Below are 23,058 nucleotides of genomic sequence, written 5' to 3'. Positions count from 1 at the left end.
GAGTAAGTTCATCTCTATCTCATTTTCATTTTGATAAAATTATGACATTTTTCGTTTGAGGCGTTTATTATACAAAAATGAGGGCATGCGTTTTTTGTAATTTTTTGTTGTGCTTTGCTTCGTGTAAGTTAGAATTTAGACTTTTCACAATGTTACTGTTTGGGTTCAAACTGTTCACATTCATAATTCTTATTTTTTGCTATGTCTGTTAGCATACGTTGTTACTTTATGTATGACCATTCTCTTTCTTTATATGTATAATACCTCATGTGTGTGAAACTCTAGTATCATATGCTATATGCTGATCTAAATATAATTTGTCTCCTTTCAGTGAAACTCCATTGCCCAAGATACAAATGAGAGTGCACCATGGGGGAAAATTCATTGACCATGGTGACTACTGGTCTGCTAAAGATTATATTAATGGATCTGATTATTGCATTTTTAATGTTGATACAAAAAAATTGTGCTTGGTTCGATTGAATGCATTGATACTTACGCTTGTCCCTAACCCATTTGGTTATGAACTTGAGATTGGTGGTGACCCAATATATTGCTTAAATAGGGATAGACTAAGTATAAAGAATGGCAATGACTGTATGATGTTTGTGAAGAATTCTGATGTTGATGATACTGGGCTTTTGAATTTATTTGTGGAATTTGTTGTTGAGCCTCCTAAAAGATTTTCAATTAGGGATGGTGAAGTGTTTGAAGTAGTATGTGAAGGTAATTGAAGTTTTGTGAGTATATGTGGTGATTGGGGTTGTTGTTCATCTTGAATCTATGATAAGGTGAATGGTTTTGATGGATAAAAACTTCACTTCTAACTCTCTTCTCCTACTCTCTTATGGTTATTCCAAATGCTTTCTTAATGTAAAACTCTTGTTTGTTTAGTAGAGGGATTAAAACTTGCTTTTTTATTTGTTTAGATCAAAACATGGAATGAAAGGAGATTGATTTGGTAATGTAAACTTAAATCACCAAGTTACTTCCATTTGAACTTGTCAAATGGACATAACTGGCTTGGGGTTGATTTGAATGCAATAAAACAAGATGATTTAGAACTTGATGATTGATTCAATCAACTTGAAAACAAGGTTGTAAAAACTTGAGATAGATTGATTGAAAGTAAGAACTTGATTAAAAGTTGAAGCTTTAAGACATGAAAATGGAAATTGCAATAAAGTAAATAAAAAGACTTGAAATTAAAATGACTTAAATGAAAATTTACTTTACTGTACTCCTACAAAGCAAGTGGTTTGGACCCTAAATGCATGGATAACTATCTCTCTACATTTCTTTGGCTTATATATGGTGCCTTTTACATTTGACACATTTGCCCCTTCAATTCCCTATAGATTCATGACACCTCACAAGCTCACTTTTTGCTTTATGTTTTTCTTCTTTATGCTTTTCTTTTTTACCAAGCTAGGGCACATAAGAGCAAGTTAAGGCGCATTTTGAGATAAGGACATCATCTTCCGTCTTTTTGAGCCAAGGACATAATGTTTCGACTTTTGGGTTTGGGTCCTTGACCATTGGCCATTGACTTTTACTTTTCAGCATGAATTGGAATCTTCTTAAGTGGCGGCAATAGAGCTTCTTTTGGTGTTTAAATGCACGTATTAAGATTCTGAGTCCAAAATAGCCTGTAACCTGAAATTGATAATAAAAGCAATGAGTTGTCTGTTTGTTAAGTATAATGAAGAATTTGAAGGTAACACACATTATTTGTATGCAAATGAGGAAGTGCTAGTGGATTTTGTGCCAAACAAGACAGTTGAAGAACCAGTGGATGGCATGGAGTGGCCAACAATCCAAGAGTGTAGGAACTACTTCAGGAAGTATGCAATTTTGACTGGGTTTGAGTATCTACTGATAAAGAATGATGGGAATAAAGTCAGAGGAAAGTGCCTGGGTTTAGATTTCCAGTGGTACTTCTATGTTAAGGTGCCATATGATAATGTAGGCGATGGCTACACTTGTGAGCTGAAAGATATGAATTTATACCATGTTGAAAGTTGTGAAGGTAGTGAAGAATGGTACAACTATTTGTGCAATTCTAACTTCATTGCAGATGCATATGAACATGAAGTTAAATTGCACCACTTATATTACAAAGCTAGGGATATAATTAATAAAGTGTGGTATGACTATGGTGTGAGAATAACTTACTTTGTTGGGTGGCATGCTAGACACAAGATACTTGAGAAAGTAAATGGAAACTATAAAAATTCATATTTGCTTGGTCATGCTTGTTGCTTAGCTGTGTTGGGTAAAATCCTGGAAGTTAGGTTACTTGTTCAGTTGATGTTGATGATGCTTGTTTCAATGGGATGTGCATTGCTTTTAGGGGAAGCATAAATGGCTTTGCTAAGGGTTGTAGGCATGTACTTGGTCTTGATGGATGTTTTTTAAAAGGAAAGTATGGTGGTGTGTGTTTGAGTATTACTGCACTTGATGACAATAATGGTTTGTTTCTAGTGGCAGTGTATTTATGCAGGGGGGAGAGTGCCACAACATATATGGTTTGCTTTCTTAACTCAAATGCAACCTTACTTGGAGGAGCATGAGAGAAGACTTACTTTTATGTCTGATCAGCAGAAGGGTCCACACTCAAACCATATGTTCTGCTTCAGACACTTATACAAAAACTTCAAGAACAAGTTCAAAGGTGGAAAACACCTTGAAAACATGTGTTGGGCAGCTGCAAGGGCTTATAAGACTAGGGGTTATCAATATTAGTTGGATCAGTTGAGATCTTCCAACAAAGAAGCTCATGATTGGCTAGCTGGTCAAGGTCTGGAGTCATTTTGCAGGTCATATTTTCAACCTCACACTACTTGTGAGCATATAACTAACAATTTTTCTGAAAGCTTTAATGCTTGGATTCTGAATCTAAGAGATAAGCTTGTATGTACATTTGTTGAAAAACTATCATTGTTACTTATGACTTTGATGAGAAAGAGAAAATTGATTGCAAATTCACTAGATCGATGGAAATGATCGATGTGGTGCCTAGGGTCAGGAAGATTTATGAGACTATGAAGAAAGGTGTGACAGACTACAACTGGACTTCTTCTAATGATTATGAATGGATTGTCACAGGCAGAGAAGGGCAAAGGTGGACTGTGAACATACCTGAACACACATGTGAGTGCAAGAAGTGACAACATACTGGTCTACCAAGGCCATGTATCTACGCAGTGTGCATCATATCATTAAGAAGGCTGAATCTAGCAAGGCAAGTTAATGTTGTTTTCAATGCTTTCAATCCATTTCTTTTTCAATTTTTCTTTTGGTCTCACAATGATAGTGATGCAGGATGTGTAGTGATTACCTAACTGTGGCGGCATACAGAAGGACATATGAAGAATTGAAGGTGTGAGGCCTATTCCAAACTCAGATGATTGGGCAGAAGTAAGTGAATAATTTTATGCTTCTGATAACTATATATGCTTGTAATAAGAGTTTGTAATAACTAGGGCCTAATAACTATGCCTATTCATAGCCTCCACATGTTTGTCCTCCTCCACCATTGAAAAGACCACTGGAAGACCAAAGAAAAATAGAAAAAGAGATGTAGAGGAAGAAAGGCTACCAAAAAACCCTAGGCAGAAGAGAAAGATGAAATGTAACAAATGTAAGTGTGAAGGTCACAACAAAGCCACATGCAAAGGACCTAGTGCTGCTCAGATTACTCAAAGGGATGGAATTGATATAGAGACAAGCAAGGGGTAGAGGAAGAGGACAAGGCATTACTGGACCATCACAAGCAAGTGGAGGAAATGGAATAGGACAAAGCATTAGGGGACCATCACTAGCAAGTGGAGGACAAAGTGGACCTGCCGCAGGACAAAGTGCACCAGATGTAGGACCAAGAAGCCAATTCCAAGCACCAATACCTATGGGCAGGGATGGCTTAAGGTTGTGAACACTTATATTTGTGGTTGTGTTTATGACTATTTTTGTCAGACTTTTTGGGTACCCTTGTTATTTGGAGTAGGTTTAAATATTGTTTTGCCTTTTTGAATTTTGGACAGGGTCATGTCTGTCTTGCTTGATGTTTTATTGGACAAGATGCACTTTAGAAATACTGAATGTTAGTTTTATTGTTATTTTACTGAATTGGGCAGGGTCATATCTGTCTTATACTTCATGTATTTTTACAGGTCATTTTTGCATTCATAAAGAGGACCATACTGCATTCCATGGTATATTTGCATTCATATGTTACACACAAATCATACTACATATGTAAAACTATTTTTATGTTAGAATGCCCCATGTAATGTGTAAAACTATTTGAGATACCACCCTCTAAAACTCTATAGAGGTTAAATCATCACATCCGTTGGTTAGATCAATGGTGCTGGTTAAATGATTAACGTGGACAACTAATCCACGTTGGCAAACTTCTCAAATGCAAGCAGGGGTATTTTAGTCAGTAAAAACTAGTTAACTGACGGGAGACGTTAGTTTAGGGGTGATATGTCAAATTAACCCTAAAAGTATTTTCAGTATTTTGGATGGACGAATCATGACGACCTCATTTTTTAGTTACGTCACTTACCCTTCTGGAAATTTTCAATGTCAAACTTAAAAAATTCGGATGAAAATGACTCTTGTGTATATATATCGAAGTCAATCTTACATCCACTTTGAAACTTATATGCTAGAGCATTCTACGAATTCACATGTTTCATGCTTCATCTACAGTCCCGATCTGTATTACTCTCACATCACATCTCTCGTGGCAACTTTTGAGTGTAGGAAGTGTACAACGGTAGAAGTTGAATGCATTGGTAACTTACTAAATACTAGTAAAACTTTGCAAAGATATGTCGTTACACCACTCAATGGTAGGGATGTAAATGGGACGGGTCAGGGGCAGGTTTGTCATCCCCGATTTCAATTTCACTCTTCATACCCGCCTCATCCCCACTCGAGAGGTAATCCGAGATTCCCTATACCTGCCCCAGCCCCAATTAACCAACTTAACCAAACAAAATTTATACTTATAATAACCTAACTAAACTATTTTTCTTTTTTATATTAAAGACTTTTCGTAGATTTTGCATTAGCCTAGTGGAAAATTGGTTATGATTTTAAGAATGAGATATTGAGTTTAATTTATAATTTTGCAATATTTTGATAAATATACATAATATAAATTATATATGTAATTAAATTATATACAATACATAGTTTATTAGGGCGGGGTCGGGTAGGGGACTCCAATCCCCGTACCCGCCCCATATCCGCTTGGAAGGAGTCAGAGATTCCCCATACTGGCCTCATTAGGGTCAGGTCTCTATGGAACCAGTCCGTCCCCATGAATAATATTTACATCCCTACTCAATGGCATGGCTATCTCATGATTTTTTTATTTATTTTTTTTTCCATGAAAATGTCATAATTGAAGCACGTGAAGAAAATTTTATAAACTAATAATAATCACTAGTTCCTAATCACTCTAGACTTTCTACTAATGTGGACACGAGGTATTCAAACTTTTCAACTCAGCTAATTCGGCGACGGTAGACTAGTAAGCCCAAAATATCATGATATATCACAATATCTATGGAGGAATTACAAAATGATTTGGGTACCGATATCCTCTTCAAATCTACTGTAAATACCATCGATAGATCAACAAATATCCCAAAGTCATAATTTACTTATAAGAGCAAGTCCAATGGAGGGGTACTATAATGGGTTGTTAAAAGGTGCCACACAGGCCTTTTAGCAGGCCCAGCCAAATTTGGCATCTGAAAATTCAAAAACCAAACACCGCTTTGGTGCACCATACTAGTAAATTTCCCTATCTATTTATCTATTGAAGTTCGATTTTAGAAATAGTTATTTTATTTGATTGATTTTGAGTTATTTTGATTGTTTGATTAGTTTGTTTTGTCGTGGAATTGATTAGTTTGTTTGATTGATTATAAATGTTGGAATTGTTAGATTGAAGTAGTGATGTTGACGTTGAAATGTGTTTGAAGTGTTGTGAATGTTAAGTGAATGTTGGATGGTTGTTGGATTAATTGTGTTGGAGTTTTGGATAGTTGTTGGTAATGTGTTTGATAAATGCCTGAATTGCAGGTGTCATTCAAAATGAGTAACAATGGTAAACGATTTTTCGGTCGAAAATTAGTTAGTAGATTGACACAAGAGTCGACTTCAGCGCTAAACGTCGAAGGAGATGAAAATGAAGAGTATAGTTTGCAAAACCCTCCAGTAATTTCATTTTTGAAACCAGTCGATCCACTAACACATTGTACATTGGCTAGAAACCCGGAAACTCATATCTCTCATCGTGCGAGTGTAAATATGCACTACAAGAAGAACGACTTTATCCGACAGACAATAACTGTCGCAAAAGGTATTACCCGACAGACAAAAATTGTCGCACGACTGTTGGAAAATGCTCGGTCGGCATAGGCTTCCGATAGTAAAAAACAGTCAAAATAGGCCGTCGGCATATGGTATCTATACCGACAGACATTGCAGCTGTCATAGACCGTCGGGTATTGCTGCAGACACTAACCGTCGGATATTACTACTGCCAAAGACCGTCGGATATGGCTACTGTTAATGACCGTCGAGTATTACTGGGGTTAAAGACCGTCGGGTATACCTACGACAGTTTATGTCCGTCGGAAATTAATTCTTTTTTTTTTAAAAAATATATTGGGATTTTAATAAAAGATCCCAACATCACATTCTTTTTCAAGCCAACATCATAATTATTACAAAAGAGCTATACTTAGTATCTAGCACAAGTGGAAAGGACGTGTAACACCAATGATTCGATAAAATTATAACACCGTCTCTCCATACTTCTGTAATGCCCAAGTCTACAAGGATGTCAAGCTCTTTATAGAAAACAAAATGGTGTCTTCTAACACTTTCTAACTTCCCAGGGCAAACCCTGACAAAAACCAAGTACATTTTCACTTTCTACCATTGTTTCGATCCAAGATGCGGTTTCCCTTTGACTTCACTTTCCTACCAACCAAAAAAAAATGTCAGAGGGAAATTATGTACTTAGATTAAAATTACATTCAATCACTTGAACCCCACATGATAAAAGATCATTAAGGAAAAGACGTAAACTACCACTAATCATAGTCGTGGATAGCTCAAACATTTTTATTAGACTTCTGTAATCTTAGTCTCAAAAGGATCCCAGGTACTCTGAGCATGAACATGCCAATTCTTATTTTTAGCACCTATCCAATTCAAATCTAATATAGTTTTCTAGTCTAACCAGAACCTAAGAACGTTGGGCACAAAAATAATATGGTACAATAAATAAACTTATATTCAAGTTAACAACGTAAATGTTGTTACCTGTGGTAAGTAGAGAGGTAAATATAATTCTTTGTTGCTAATGGATTATGATTTTCTGCACCCTTGCTCCAGTCATAACCAACCTGTGCATGACAACAAAGATCCACTAGAGTTAGTGTAAGAGCTAGAACAATTATTTTGATATCACTAGACAATAGTAAACATGTCACAAGAACAAGACTAATATACTCCCTTGTTACAGATGTTTCCCTAGTACAAACTCAATACGGTAATTATATAAGCATTCCATACCATATTTATGTAGAAATTAAGGGACCCATGTCATTCCTATGAACAGAGTTTTCACTGTACACATTTATGTAGAAAAAGGAATAACCGCAGAATATGAAAATGGTATAAAACAAACATTTGATGGTTCAGAAACTTGTAATTAAGAGACTAAGAGTGCTCTATAACTACTTAGAGGTTCACCAAAACTTTAGCTAATAGCCATTTAAGTACCCAGAGATGATAATTGGACTTTTTTCAAAACAATGAGATCAATATAGAATTCTGAAACTTTTTTAATCAAAATAACTAAAAAGAAAATGAAATAGTGGAAGTTAAAAAAAAATGAGATAAGTATTACCTCAGCAAAGACGACAACGATTTTAGGAAGATATTGATTATTAGGGCCTAAAAGAACCGCATCTGACCTGTAGATAAACGCCAAATATGCAATTGAATTGAACACGCTCAAAAAGAATCAAGAGCAAAATGAACCATGACACAATGTATAACAAGGATAGTTAGGACATCGTGACTCTGCCTTACCTTTCAACCATTGAACATAGCTAGTCATGCACAAGTTTTGCTTCGATTAAATCACCTTTTATTGGCAAGCAACTTAACCACGCAGGAACAACCTGCCAAGAACATAAGAGAGTAACGATTCATTACGGTTCATGTACTATACCCTAGCGTAAAGAGGAGAGATGAGATATGACAAAGACCAGACTTGCTCTGAAAAAACATGTAATGGAAGCCGAAAATTTGCCTAGGCAGCATCAATACTCTCACGATGAAACTGACATATCTTCCCAAGTCTGAAACAACATTATCATATGCCATTACATTATCGGAATGCATTGCATTAGGATGCCCTATAACAACATTTAGTCTGGAAAGAGCCTCTGTAAAGAACAAATAGGTTCAGTTTTTGATACCGAGTATAGTGAACAATTCAATGAATTAACATAAAAATATGCACCCAACCTCCAACAAGAGGCCTAAAAGGATATCCACCAAATTATGCACATACACCGATCTCATAAACAATAGCCTGAAAGTAAAATGCAATTCAATAACATTTTTGAGAACTATTGACACAAATCTCGTGGAAATGGAAAGGACAAAGCTTGAATGAAGAGCAAACCTGTCTAACATATGAGTTCTCATCATTGCAAGCTTTCAACAGAAAAGGAAGATAAGTGTCATAGTATCTGTCAACCAAGTTAGAGAATACACGCATGAAAAACATACACAAAACCTCACACTAAACAAATGTAGTTTCAAACACTGCTTACTTAATAGCTGATTCTCGCCATTGCTCCGCAACATCATAAAAAATACAGATAGCAATCCTCCTTTCTCCAGCTGTTTTATCTTTTCTCTATACATTCAGAACCGTAAGACAACATGTGAAAAATCTTAAGGCTCTTTCAAACGTACTCCAATCATCTCGAATATTAAGATTTCTAGTCAGACAAAATACAAAGGAGACAAACACACACACACATTCCTGAGATTCCAAATTATAATAAACAATTAAAAAAAAAGTTAGTATTAACAAATCGATAACTTTACAATTAACAGAGAAATATGAATGAACAAGACTGACCTGAGAGATATGATGAGAGAACTGCCGGATACAACGACAGTTAAAGCACCCCTCTCTTTCACGAAGCTTTTCGACAAATCAGCAGTGTATTTGGCTAGAGAAATCGAGAGAGCATCTTCGTTATCAAAGATCTGGATATCTGGTTTCGCTTTCTCAATAATAGATACAGCGGCCATGATGGTTGAGGCTTTGGATTTCAAGTTGTTGGATCTGTTGGAGTTTTTGACGGTTAGAGATAGTTGTGAGATGGATGACGTTTTCGTGGGAATTAAGACGAGGTTTGGAGATGGTCGTAGTAGTGCTGAGGGAAGAAGGTTGAGCGTTGGAAAAGAGGAGAGAACTAATTGAGCGTGACTGTGTAAGAGATTTGAGATTTGAGATTTGATATTTGATATTTGAGATTTGTGAGGGAGTGAAGCGGGCAGCAAGTGGCTGAGACAGGACTAACAGTTAGCTTTAGGGTTTTTTTTTTTGTTTTTTTCTTATTTTTCCAAAAATAATAGGTGGGAAGTGAAATTAGTTTGCTGCTTGGTATTTGGAAGAGAGATGCCTACGGTTAACAACTCTCGTAGAACCGTCGGCTACCCAGCGAGATTACCTGACAGATGGTCAGATTATACCTGACGGACAAAATGTGTTAGGAACTTCCTATAGACGGAATCCGTTGGGTATTCTTTATGGCGTCTGTCGGGTAAACTCCTTTTTCTGGTAGTGATGGTAAACATTTTATCGTTAAATTTGATTTTTTTTAACATACTAATTTGTATTTTCTTTTATTTTAATGAACTATTTTGAACAAATGTTTAGGCGGCGGGGGAGATCAGATGAAATTGCAGTGTTATTGGGCATCCGTGAACAATTGGTGGAAAATAATGGGTGTCAAAAGAAATTGTTTTGAAGCTAAGGCATACTGAATGAAATTTTACAATCTCCATTTGGTCCGCCGGCTGTGGGTTGGTATATGCTTTGAGCAAGCGGTGGTGGGACGCAACTCACACTTTCCACTTTCTGCAAAGCGTGATAGGCATCACTCCAATGGATGTTACTATGTTCATGGGAATGAGCGTAGGAAAAGGAAAAGCAGTCACGTTTGGAGAAGGCTGGTACTCGACTTTTGATTACGCAGAGATCTGTTGGCCCAATATAAGGCCGAAACATTGGTCTAAAGGGGGTATCAAACCTTCTTTTTTTGTGAATGAGTTCATGGAGAAGACTAAAGAGAGTAACGAATGTTGGTGCCCGATGGGTACACATCGAGAGAGATACTTGTGAGCATTCTATTTTTATTTAATCACGCAGTGTTTCTTCCCCACGAGTGATAGTTCACTGAGATTAGGTTGGATAGAGTGTTTGGATTAGTTAGAATACATTCATCATTATGATTGGGGTGGTGTTATGTTTGGAGCTTTGATTTACGTGTTAGATCAAGCGTGCCGAGTTAATAGTAATGTTGCGAATGGTCAATGTGGTGGCCTCACCCCTATTTTACAAGTAAGTTTTAAATTTTTAGTATTATAATTTTATATTAGATTACAAGTTTGATTTTGATATTTGTTTTTATTATAGTATTGGTGGCATGAGTACATACCTACCATGGCTCATCTTCTGAGAACGAACATGGACCGTGATATTGTCCCATGCATGGATTAGAGCATGGATGAATGACTTTAAAGATCGTCGATCTGGTCAAGGATGCCACAACATTCACTTAGACCGTAACTAACTTGAGACTAGGTCGGCATTGGCGATATAGTGGACACTGATAAGTGCCCAAATATGCCTATTTTTATATATTGATTCGAGGCCTTATAAATACTCTTTTATGCATAATTCCCCGTTTTCAAGTAAAATCATGCATTTTTATTATTTCGTTGTGAAGTGCTCAATTTCACGAGTCCAATTATATATTCGCATGTTTTATATGAATTTTAGAAGTGGCCAATGGAAAGTGATATCAATATATTTTTTATTTAGTTATTTTACGTGTGATTGCAGAAAATTGAGCTTTAATGTTGATCCAAACCCTTTGATTAAAGTCCAGCACATTAGTTAGGCCCACCCGAATAAGGTCTTGATCCGGATATTATAGGCCGGTCATTGGTACAGACACCATGGTATACTACAAGATATATGCAATTAAATGTTGATGATGAGGTTGGAGATACTATGGATGATGCTTGGCTGCGTGAGGCGATTCGCCGTGTACGTCATTCATATGATCTTACAATGCGCCGAATAGCCTTTGAGTTTGGAGGTATCATCATGTGGTACCTGGGCGATAGGTGCCCATTGGGAAGAGCTAGCCAGTGGAGGTTCTTTCTTCAAAATAATGAAGACTTGTGGCCACAAGCTTCACTCTATTTAGATTTGAATGGTGACTACGACAGTTACTGGGATCGCATTTCAAGGGGTCCTATATTACCTGTTGACATGTACAGAACTGTTAACATAGATTTTGTGGGACATAAGGGTATTAGAAGTGATTTGTGTATCCCACACCATCTCAAGGTCCTTACGAGCTTTTTGCTCCACCTCCTTTCGATCCGGATAACTCATAGAGCTATGACATGGTTACATCTCAAGGAATGCATATCGTCATGCCTATACCTCACGTTGATCAAAGTTATCTCCCAAACCTTGTCCCAGATTTTGACACTCTAGATGAGGTTAGTATTTGGTTTATTTTGAAACTCAATTTTTTTTTGTTTATAATGATGATTTCTCTTAAAGTTATTGATTTTTTTGTAGGGTACACTTAGAGCGCGATATGCCGAGTCACAGCTAATGATGCATGGGGTGCATGATTCATTTATGACTACAACCGACGACTACTATCATTATTTGGTGGCCGAGCGAGAAGAGAAGCAAACGTCATAGGATAGAGTCGTGGAGTTAGAAGCGCAGGTAATAGCAATAATATTGCGAGAATCACACTGAGCGAGTAAATAAAAGAATAGGCAATCTGGCGAGGGTCCGAGCGGAAGTTAGTTTATAATTTTTTTTTTTTTTTTTTATGTTTGTATTGATTTACTTCTATAGATTATGTTTAATGAATGAATTGAATCATGTATGTTTAATGAATGGATTTTGTTAGTTGAATGGATGTGTGGATTGTTGAGTTGTGGAATGAATGAGAATGAATTGTGGAGTGAGGGAATTGAATAGATTGGATATAATTGTATTGACCTTTTATTTGTATTACCTATATTTTCCTATCTTTTATGTTTGGTTAGTTCAATTTTCAGGTATGATGCTACAATTGAGTTTCACACCTCAATTGGTTACAATGTCACCTACGATGAATGGGGAAATAAGGAAGAGGTATGCCTTCGTCTAATTGCATTGTAGAACCTTGAAATCTGACAAGAGTAGTGTTATTGAATTGAAAATAGTTTCATGGTACCGTTGTAGTAGTTGATCTTTCGTTTATGATATTAGAAGATACAGATAGTTTGAAACTGAAAAAACTAATGAGAAGGATTTTTTAAATTGTAGCGAGAGTTAAAATTTAAATTTGTGTAATGTAAATAAATAACACAACATAAGACCCCTTGAAGTTTTATGTGTTGAACTTTGACTACCCCCATCCAAATTGGTGGTGACCTACATTTGATTTATTTTTCTAATGAAGTAGTTATTCATCGGTCGGGTGGAAGCAGAATCCTAGTGGAACTCCACCATTTGAGGATGCCATAGTATTTAAATTTTGCTTAAGATATTACTCCCTATGCTCTTCTCTTATTCCTTAACCATTATTGTTAAACTCTTGTTTATTTTGATGAATTAAAACACAGAGAACAAACATGAACGAGAACCAACCATCTTTACGTGGGGATCACAACATGCAACACACATCACAAATGTGTCAGTGAAAACTCAAAAACAATAATAAATCAATGATTTTGAACTTCGAAAAGTAAGTATGTGATTTCAAAAAGTTGACGTCGTATAAACATATTCTTAAACTTCAACCAAGGATTTTGAATCGCATGAACTCATTAATATCATAACAATAATAAATCAATGATTAAATGTAAATAGACATACATTAATCCGTAGCTTTAGATGAATGAAACATGTAGAACAGCGAAGGAGAACTTGTTTCTCACCCTAAGTCTTTTCTCTAATGTGTTTTCATGACATAATACACAACATGAGGTATGTGTATATATAGAGAAAAAAGGGGGAGAGGACAGTTTCCTTAATTGGATAATGATTATAATTTCCCCTAAAAATTAGACTATAATTGGAAACAACTTCTAATTGCCAAAATATTTATATGGATTTGGATACTTTATTATATAAGCCCATGTTTTGTAAACCATCAATTATACATGACATGTGTCCATCATGTGGGACATCTTAAGGGATTCAATAAAATCCAATAGTCTCCCACTTGACCCACATGACAAGTGTTATAAAAAAAATATATACTTCATAATAGTTCTGTAGAACGACTCATCATGGGGTTAATTTAAAATAACTAACATGCGTACGCGATTTTAGAAAATATATCAAATCCAATTTTCTCATTAATTTGGCCATCATAATGTCATTATCAAACAATCTACTAATGCGAGTCACAGCGGTCGTGTGCCATTTATGCATGTGTGCGACACCATTCCTTCCATGTACTACGTCAATAGTAACTTGTTTAACATAACACGTAAGTAAGAAGTTTAGGTTAATGTATAATTGCCTAAAATGTCCAACAGTAATAACTCATTTCATTCATAATATGTACAAACTTCCACTAATGAAACAGAGTTAGCAAAACACACAAAATTGAGCTCTTAAGGTGTCTAATAGAAGAAGCATAAATCATCAATGCATCCGTATAACCATAACATCATTGGTTGTATCAAAGAATTGTATTGTCGACATAATCCATAATCGTCTTTGATATTAACCAAATGGTTATGCTAGTTCATAAGTTGGCGCTATTATAATCCATAGACACTTATTGTTTTAATTTGCATTCCATAAGTTCTCTCCAAGTTCACCAGTTTAGCACCTCCATAATGGTTTGTCATAGTTGCAACTTAAGTTCTCAGCAATTTGGAAATAAAGTTAGCAACCCCAAATTCTAAGATAATATGCACACTATATATCGTAAATTGTGATCTCAAAGCAAACCACAAACTCAGTTTTATTAGTGAAAGTAGCAAGGTAATTTGCTTCACATTATTTCACAAACTTGCCTGTTCATAAATATAGTAACAAAACTCAAATTTACTATAAAAAAAGAATCAACATAATCTGAGTTTGAACATTCAATCACGATTAAGTGATTCATCATTATATATAAATGTGAGCTAATAGACAAATATTACTTTAAAATGCATCAGTAGCTGAAAAACATAATATAGATAATATATCTAGAACTTTATTAAGATGTGTTTCATGAGACAACTATAACAGTCATTGCCATTGATCTAGAAAAATTTCGATTTCAATTACATATGTTGCCCCTGTCAATATCTTTCATTTCAAAGTTCTTTAAGAGAAAAATTATCTATTTTTATGCAATTAAACCAAGATCACAACTAGCTAGCAAAATGTCATAACATACATAATCGAAAAATATGCTCCCACTGACCTTCAGGTATACACACTAATCAATAGTGCCTCCCTCAAAGCTGAAGAGACTAATGATATTGTTCAAGTAAAAATATCATCATTGGGACGAAGTTTGTTTAAGTTCATAATATGGCTCTTAAGTTTGCAAACTATGTGTTCTTTTCATCATGAAGTTACATACAGAAAAATGATTTTAACATTCATTTAATTGTGAAGCTCCAAATCGTAATGAGTCATAATGATTCTAAGTGATACCTGCTATGACACAAGATAACGTATCACATTATATTGCGAACACCTTTGACAGTGGAATATTTGGAACAAGTCTGGCTATGTCTTTTATTATTTCCTTTATAGTCATGCTTTATCTTCAAGACACATTTATAGCTGACTTTTTTGTATCATTTAGGCAATGTGACAATATCCTTAACTCCATTATGTTCCATTGGTTTTAACTTTATTTTATGGTGTCAATATAATTAGTAGAATCAATACTTATCTTGGCTCATAGAAATGAAACCGAGTCTTCAAAGACCCTAGGTCATATTCAAATTCTTGTAGATATGCCACAAAATCATTCGAAATTGCAGATCTATGTTTCAATTAAGATCTTCCATAATGTTACTCCTTGTGATTTTTTCTACTATATTTTCATTGATGAGAATCTCATTATGGAGTGTTTGATCTTACAACTATTGTTCATTCATATTGAATTAATTAATATTATGAGGAACAATAGTTATTGTAGAAGCTATAAGTATCGATCAAGACTTGCACTTAAACTTCTTTACTCTCTATATTTCATGATTGTGTCATTGTTCTTCTTTAGTAGACACATATTATGATATGTCACTCCCACTGATTTCACCATTGTCAAAGGATCTAACATTATCGGTTTCTACTATTCTCGTACTATGGTTAGGTAAGTCAAACCTATATACCCTTTGGATTTTTCAAGATAACCAATAATGTTACCAGTAACTTTTCTAAAATCCAATATACTTTTATGTGGATAATTTATGAGTTCAAACTCTGTTAGTATCCCCAAAAGGCAGATAACTTGAACTAGGTTTCCTATTATTCCATAACTACTCAAAAGAGTCTTTGGAACTATCTTACTTGAAAGCGAGTTCAGTTTATACATAACAGTATTTATAACTAACTTTAAATATCTACAACAACTAACTAGAGTAATTGGACTAACTTAACCTAATCCTAACCATGTCTTATAAAGTACGATTACACCTTACAATAATATTATTATATTGTAGTGTTCTAAGTATTGTGTATTTATCACAAATACCGCGCTTTTCTAAAACTTCAACAATTATTAGTCTAGGACATTGACATTTATCTTAATTTTCACCACTTCAATTTATCTTAACCAAATTTATACTTATAATCACCTAACTAAACTATTTTTCTTACTTATAATTCTTTGACATCCACTAGTACTAATTAGGGAAAAGAAATGAAAGCTACACATATGTAAAGGTATCTTTCTTACCTCATATTTGTTTTACTCTTTGGCACTTATTGAGTTTGCCAAGGAAAATGCAATGAAAAACTTGTGTTATGTGAATTCCCTTATATGTATCTTGCTTACTTATCTTAGTTTGTGTTATATGACTATTTATACATGTCAAAAGAAATTCAAGTATCTTACTATTCATAATATTTTACGATACGCATTGTGAGGGAGTGATATCCTCATTCAGGAATATCAAGCACGTGTTCAGCATAGAAGAAATACCACACCAACCTCTGACTTAGTTCTCCGAACTGCTTTCAAAGCGACCTACATCATCGACTCACACCCGTAAGCTACGAGATCACTCCAGAACAGATCGACTCGCACATATTCACATAGAGTGTTCTACCTCATGACTCAGCCTATCTTTTAGAAGCAATAATTACTAAAGCCTTACTTACTCAATCACTTACCGTAAATTATGAACCACTATAACTACTCCCCATCATTACAAACTTCCTACCAACACCATTCCAACACTCCTTCTCAATCTCAGCCCTACATTTGTGTAGATCAGCACATGTGTTAGAGGGATCTCCACTTTCATCTGCTATAAATACCTCCCATATGAACTACGCCAGACCTGATTCTTCTCTCCCCTCAGAATCGAGAGATAGGCAGTTCGCTCAACAGTGAACTCAGTTTTATCCATTTCCAAATCCATTCTCCTCTTCTATCGTATTTGTAAGGGATAACTAAACCGCTCCTTTACATTGGCGCCGTTTGTTGTCTCGATTTCTTGAGAAACCACTTCACAAATCCCAAAACCAAAAAACAAAATCCTTAATCCCACGAAGCATGGCAAGCCTCAAAGCTCAAATCCAGAGTTTGGCAGGTCAGTTATAAGGTACAATGAATGAGCAAATTACCCTACTCAGGCAGGAGAATGTTACGTTACGTGCGCAAGTGGACACACAAAACCCACCAGGTGTCATAGCAGAGGACGGTATCAATGAGGTTAATCAACAAATTAACGAACTGTCACAAAGGATCGACCAAAGTGCAGTTAAGAAAGACACCACTCAGATCGTCCAAAAGATGTTGAAGACATATCGTGTGTCCCCGTTCGCTGCTGAGGTACTTAGTAGAGCTTCTCCTCCATATTTCATTCAACCACGTTTCCCAATGTACGATGGCAGCACGTGGCACGTTACATTCAAAGCCTGGCAATCTATAGTGCTCAGGAGTTTGACCATATTCATTATCATCTATTTCTAGCCAGTCTTAAAGATGGCACGCTCGATTGGTTCTTTTCACTCTAGCCAGACTCGATAAAGACCTTCAAGCAACTCACCGATCTGTTTGCTAGCTAGTACGTCCACAATAGGTGTAAAAAGCTGATCTTGATTCACTGTTCCAGCTCTCACTTGGCGAAAATGAAACCATTCGTGAATTCCTAGGTCGGTTCAAAACCGAACTGCTATATATGGAGAGCGGTCTCAAAGAGTCATTTGCCATATTGGCATTCTCCAATGCCTGCCGTGTGCGCAATACGGCGCTCTCCAGATCGCTGATGAAAGAACGTTTAGAAATGTTGTCTGAGCTATATACTCGAGTAGACAAGTATATTAAATTACAAGAAGGCCTGAAACATCACGGTTTAGCAGAAGAACAAGAAGTAGCAGCGATCTCTGATGACCCACTTGCTTCAAAAAAGCAGCCCTGACAGCAAGGATAGAAGACTGGGAACAGACCAAGCAACAACCGCAAGTTCGATGTACTCACCTGATCTCCCAGTTACATACTAGACAAGATCAAGCGAGCTTCATATTACCGACCTGAAGTACGACAACCAGAGGATCTCCCTGGCAAGCCTTACTGTGCCTTCCACCGAGCAAAGTGTCATGAAACCGATGAGTGCTGGGGGCTTAAGCACTACCTCCAAGACCTCATCGAATCAGGGCATATCAAGAATTACGCCAATATCGCTGATGGCGACCTATGCCATAAGCTCATGGCTTGCAGGGAACGGAGTAGGTCTCCACCTCATCATAACCGACAAAGCGTCCAAGCTCGCTCCCATAACAGAGGGCGCCCAAGTGACCGTTCTCGCCACGAGCGCCGTCAGCATTCGTCAGACAGAGATAATGACAGAACGATACATATGATCACGTTCCAGGAAGATTCTATTTCATCTTCCAGAGAAAAAAGGAGGCAAGTTGGTGCTCTCCAAGAAGTATACCAATTCTCTTCACAAGTCGCCCTGCCCCGCGCTGTTCAGGTCGAAGTTCAGGAGATATAACTTTCACAGAGGTTGACCTCAACAAGGTTTGCCTCCCTCACAATGATGCATTAGTCGTCCATGTCAAAATCAGCGACTGGACAGTCAAACGAGTCCTGATAGATCCTGGTAGTTTGTGCGACATCTTGTTCTACCATACCATCCAAGAGATGAATCTGCCCAAGTCAGTCTTCATAGACCCAATAGCTCCTCTCTATGGGTTCAATGGTTCAGAAGCCGACCCAATAGGTGATATCATACTCCCAGTTTTTGTTGGATCCAGGGAAGACAAAGTCAGCTTCAATATGTGTTTCAACATTCTAGACATCCAATCGTCCTATAATGCCATCCTAGGACGACGTTAGATCCACCAAATGCAGGCTATATCATCCATACTACATCAGGTGCTCCGCTTTTCGGACCCTAGGGGCATGATAGAGCTTTGTAGCAATCAGCTCGAGGCTTATCACTGCAATCAGATCCTTTCAGGGAACAAAGCCGCTGACCCGTTTGTCAGTACTAGGAGCGAGCCTACCAACTACATGATGGCCAATGACTTAATCGCTGAGGTCAGATCCAAAGCACCAAAACAGAATGCTGGGGGCTTTATCAGAAAAGTCCAGTAGTCTGTCAGGACCCCAGAGGTCGCCCAAGTTCATGTGCATCCACCAGTCAGGACCCCAGAAGTCGCCCCAGCACTAGTTACACCACCTGTCAGGACCCCAGAGGTTGTCCCATCACTTGTTAATTCACTAGTACAGAGTTCAGAGGTCGCACTAGCCCCTGTTGTCATGACCACAGAGGTCGTATCCGCCCTGTTGTCGTAACTACAGAGATGGCTCCAGCTACCGCTGCCAAGACCTCTGGTCCTCAGATCGACCAAGCACCACCAGAAACCAGTCCCCCGGAGGATGCCCAACCTTCAAAAGTAGCAATTCCAGTTGAAGAAAGGAAGCGAGTGAAGTTAGGCACAGAAGACGATCCCAAGTTTGTTTATGTGGGGGCCAACCTTGACCTTACACTCAAGGCCCAACTTGTAAACTTTTTAGCAATGAATAAAGATGTTTTTGCTTGGTCGTATATCGATGTGCCTGGTATAGATCCTAATGTTGTATGTCATAGATTAAATGTAAACCCTAATGCTAGGCCAGTTCGACAGCGGCCTCGGAGGTTATCCCTGAGATTTCAGAAAGAAATCAATGATGAGGTCAACAAACTCAAGCAAGTCGGTTTCATCCGAAAGGTCGATTACCGAAACTAGATTGCTAACATAGTAGCAGTTCCAAAGAAGAATGACACAATTCGCCTCTGCGTTGACTTCACCAATGTCAACCAGGAAACTCCTAAAGATAACTTCCCTTTACCTAGAATCGACCGACTTGTGGCCACGAGCTCTTGTCATTTATAGATGCATACAGTGGATACAACCAGATCCCACTCACTGAAGAAGATTAAAAGAAGATGTCATTCATCACAGAACAAGAAATTTACTGCTACAACGTCCTCCAGTTTGGCTTCAAGAACGCTGGAGCGACTTATCAGTGGCTTGTTACTGACATGTTCCAGGACATGTTAGGTGATACCATGGAAGTCTATATCAACGACATGGTCATCAAGAGCAAGAAAGCAAGTAACCACCTCACTCACCTAGAGCAGGCGTTCTCCAGATTATGCCAAACTAGGATGAAGCTAATCCTAAAAAATGCCTTTTTGGAGCGTCCTACGGAAAGTTTTTGGGGTATCAGGTATCCCAACAAGGGATTGAGGCCAACCCAGACCAAATCCGAGCGTTCTTGGACATGCCCGATCCAAAGACAAAGAAACAAATACAGAAGCTATCAGGAATGGTTGCAGCACTCAACCGATTCATATCAAGGGCATCAGACAAATGCCGACCGTTTTTGCAACTTTTTAAAAAATGTGAACAGTTCTCATGGAACGACCAGTGCCACCAAGTGTTCTCCACCCTCAAAGAATACCTGACCACACCACCCGTCCTAGCAAAACCAACAGATGGAGAAACGCTGGGGCTTTATATAGCAGTGTCAGACTTTGCTATCAGTTCGATTCTCTTCAAAGAAGACAACAACTCAGAGAAACCGATCTACTTTACAAGTAAGACATTAACTCCAGTTGAAAAGAACTACTCTTACATCGAAAGAGTAGTGCTCACATTATTGTACTCGGCTAGGAAGTTCAGGTCGTACTTTCAAGCACATCCAATCAAAGTACTCACCGACCTCCCATTAAAGAAGATCCTTCTTAAGGAAAACAAGACAACCCACATGGCAGTATAGGTAGAAGAGCTCGGAGAGCATCACATCGAGTTCGTCCCATGTACTTCTCAAAAAGGACAGGTCGTTGCAGATTTTCTAGCAGATTTTCCTGTCGACGACCTCAATTAGGAGCTAGAAATAGATATCCCATCTATGAAGAAGCAGGACAAGTCCATTTAGTCTCTCTTTGTGGATGGTTCTAGCAACCCCAGAGGGAGTGGAATCAGAGTCGTCTTAGTGTCCCCAGATGGAGCTATGATGGAGAAATCAGTTCGCATCAATTTTGCGATCTCCAACAACGAGGCGGAGTACGAGGCACTAATCATGGGGCTTTGAATGGTGCTACAGCTCGGTGTACAAGAACTTCAAGTCTTTAATGACTCGCAACTGGTTGTTCGCCAGATTGCTAAAGAGTACACTACCCATGAAGGTAACCTTTCTAAATACCTTCAAGTTGTTTATCATTTACTTCCTTCTTTTAAGAGAGCCACTATACATCACTTTTTGCGTGACGAGAACCGTCACGCAGACAGTTTAGCTTATCTGGCTACCCAGACACCAACTGCACCCCTAGACAGTTACTCATTGAAGTAATTGACCAACCTGCTTACCAAAGTGAACACATCTTGGAAATCAGCGACCTATGCCCACTCTTTGAAAGCCAGATGAGTCAAGCATGGATGCAACCCATAATAGAGTACATCCAACATGGTACAATCTCAGAAGAGCGTGCCAAAGCCAGAGAAGTTCAATATCAGGCACGTCGTTATTGCCTAATCAACAACAAATTATTCCAAAAGTCTACTGGCGGACCTCATTTGAGGTGCATATGCCCAGAACAAGGTCAGTTGATTTTTGCAAAAATCCATGAAGGCGAATGCGGGAACCATGCAGGAGGTCACTCTTTGGCTCACAAAGCGATCTCCCAGGAATACTTTTGGCCTCGGATGCAGGTCGATGCCAAAAAGTATGTGCTCAAGTGCATCAAATGCCAGACTTTTGGCCACAATATCATCCAGCCAGCTTACGAATTAATCAACATTGCAAGCCCTTGGCCATTTCACATGTGGGGCTTGGATATCATGGGACCATTATATTCATCCCACAAAAAAGCACTGGCTTTCGGTTCGTCTTGGCCGCAACTGATTACTTTACTAAGTAGATCTAACCAATCCCCTTAGCTCATGTCAAAGAATCACACATCAGAAACTTAATCTGGACACACATTATCACCAGATTTGGCTTGCTACGCACACTGGTGATGGACAATGGTTCCCAGTTCAAGGGAAAAAAGTCAAACAGTTCCTGGCCAAGTGGAAGATCGTTCATTCATTTTCCACTCCACAGTACGCCCAAAGCAATGGCCAAGCGGAAGCCACTACTAAAGCAATCTTGGAGAATTTGAAGAAAAAGATTGAAAAGAACAAGAGCCAATGGCCAAATCAGTTAGAGAACATTCTGTGGGCTCACCGCACTACAGCTCGCTCTAGCACAGGTGAGTCACCATTTTCATTATGCTATGGCATGGAGGCCGTTATTCCTACCGAACTGACAGTCACCATGACTCGATTAGAACTTGTCGAGTCTGGACACAATGACTCCATCCTAGCTCGAGAGGTCGACTTATTGGAAGAACGTCGTGACCTAGCAGCCATCAGAGTGGCATCTTATCACCAAACACTAAAGAAGTCCTACAATAGGCGAGTCAATCCTCGATCCTTTCAACCGGGTGACCTAGTTCTGAAAAAGACACAAGATGATGCTAAGCTAGCACCAACATGGGAAGGTCCATACATAGTAGAGCGTGTTGTCGGCAATGGAGCGTACTGGATTAAGACCCAAGAAGGAAAACCATTACCACGCCTTTGGAACACTTATTTGTTAAAGAAATTTTATCAATAAAAGTGTAATGTTTTGCAATCCATATTTCTATTTAGTACAGAGTTTGGTATAGTTTACTTATGTTCATTATTACAACCTTCTCCATTCAATTTCATCAACAAGACATGGAATTCGCACTGAAAGCACCACCAGTATACACAAACTGTCAATACTCTCATGAGTTTCAATGCTCTCTGTGAGCAACACGCTTTCTTAAGCTAACACGCTCTCTGCGAGCCACATGCTCTCTTGAGCTCATAGGCTCCATAACCTCTCTAATTCTCACCAGTTGAGGACCTACAACTGTAGGATCAACCTAGTGAGAACGCTCTATACGGGCAACACGCTCTCCGTGAGCAACACACTTTTTTAA

The 23,058-nt window shown here is 37.9% G+C and overlaps 1 protein-coding gene and 2 long non-coding RNA genes across 4 annotated transcripts; 1 reads left to right on the top strand and 2 right to left on the bottom strand.

Moving 5' to 3' along the window:
- Positions 1–1,183: 1,183 nt before the first annotated feature.
- On the bottom strand, positions 1,184–3,280 carry LOC147488789 (uncharacterized). Its single transcript, XR_015200697.1, has 2 exons — positions 3,142–3,280; positions 1,184–1,656 (listed from the first exon to the last, which is right to left on the bottom strand). It is a non-coding gene; the product is annotated as an uncharacterized LOC147488789 (long non-coding RNA).
- Positions 3,109–4,118, top strand: LOC147488788 (uncharacterized). 2 transcript variants are annotated; one of them, XR_015200696.1, is made up of 3 exons: positions 3,109–3,244; positions 3,325–3,420; positions 3,512–4,118. It is a non-coding gene; the product is annotated as an uncharacterized LOC147488788 (long non-coding RNA). The 2 variants fall into 2 exon arrangements; XR_015200695.1 differs by having other exon boundaries at positions 3,325–4,118.
- Positions 4,119–6,956: 2,838 nt separating this feature from the next.
- LOC147488787 (uncharacterized) lies at positions 6,957–9,372 on the bottom strand. Its single transcript, XM_086574487.1, has 10 exons — positions 9,197–9,372; positions 9,094–9,097; positions 8,883–8,968; positions 8,732–8,798; positions 8,620–8,638; positions 8,310–8,489; positions 8,186–8,222; positions 7,946–8,012; positions 7,357–7,439; positions 6,957–7,011 (listed from the first exon to the last, which is right to left on the bottom strand). The coding sequence occupies exons 1-10, from the start codon at positions 9,370–9,372 to the stop codon at positions 6,957–6,959; spliced, it is 774 nt and encodes a 257-aa protein (XP_086430613.1).
- Between the last annotated feature and the right edge of the window lie 13,686 nt (positions 9,373–23,058).

This window comes from Coptis chinensis, chromosome 7, assembly GCF_015680905.1.
Source record: "Coptis chinensis isolate HL-2020 chromosome 7, ASM1568090v1, whole genome shotgun sequence".
NCBI classification, from domain to species: Eukaryota; Viridiplantae; Streptophyta; class Magnoliopsida; order Ranunculales; family Ranunculaceae; genus Coptis; species Coptis chinensis.
The sequence above is the reverse complement of the archived record's forward strand: the minus strand, read 5'-3'. Positions and strand labels throughout refer to the sequence as shown.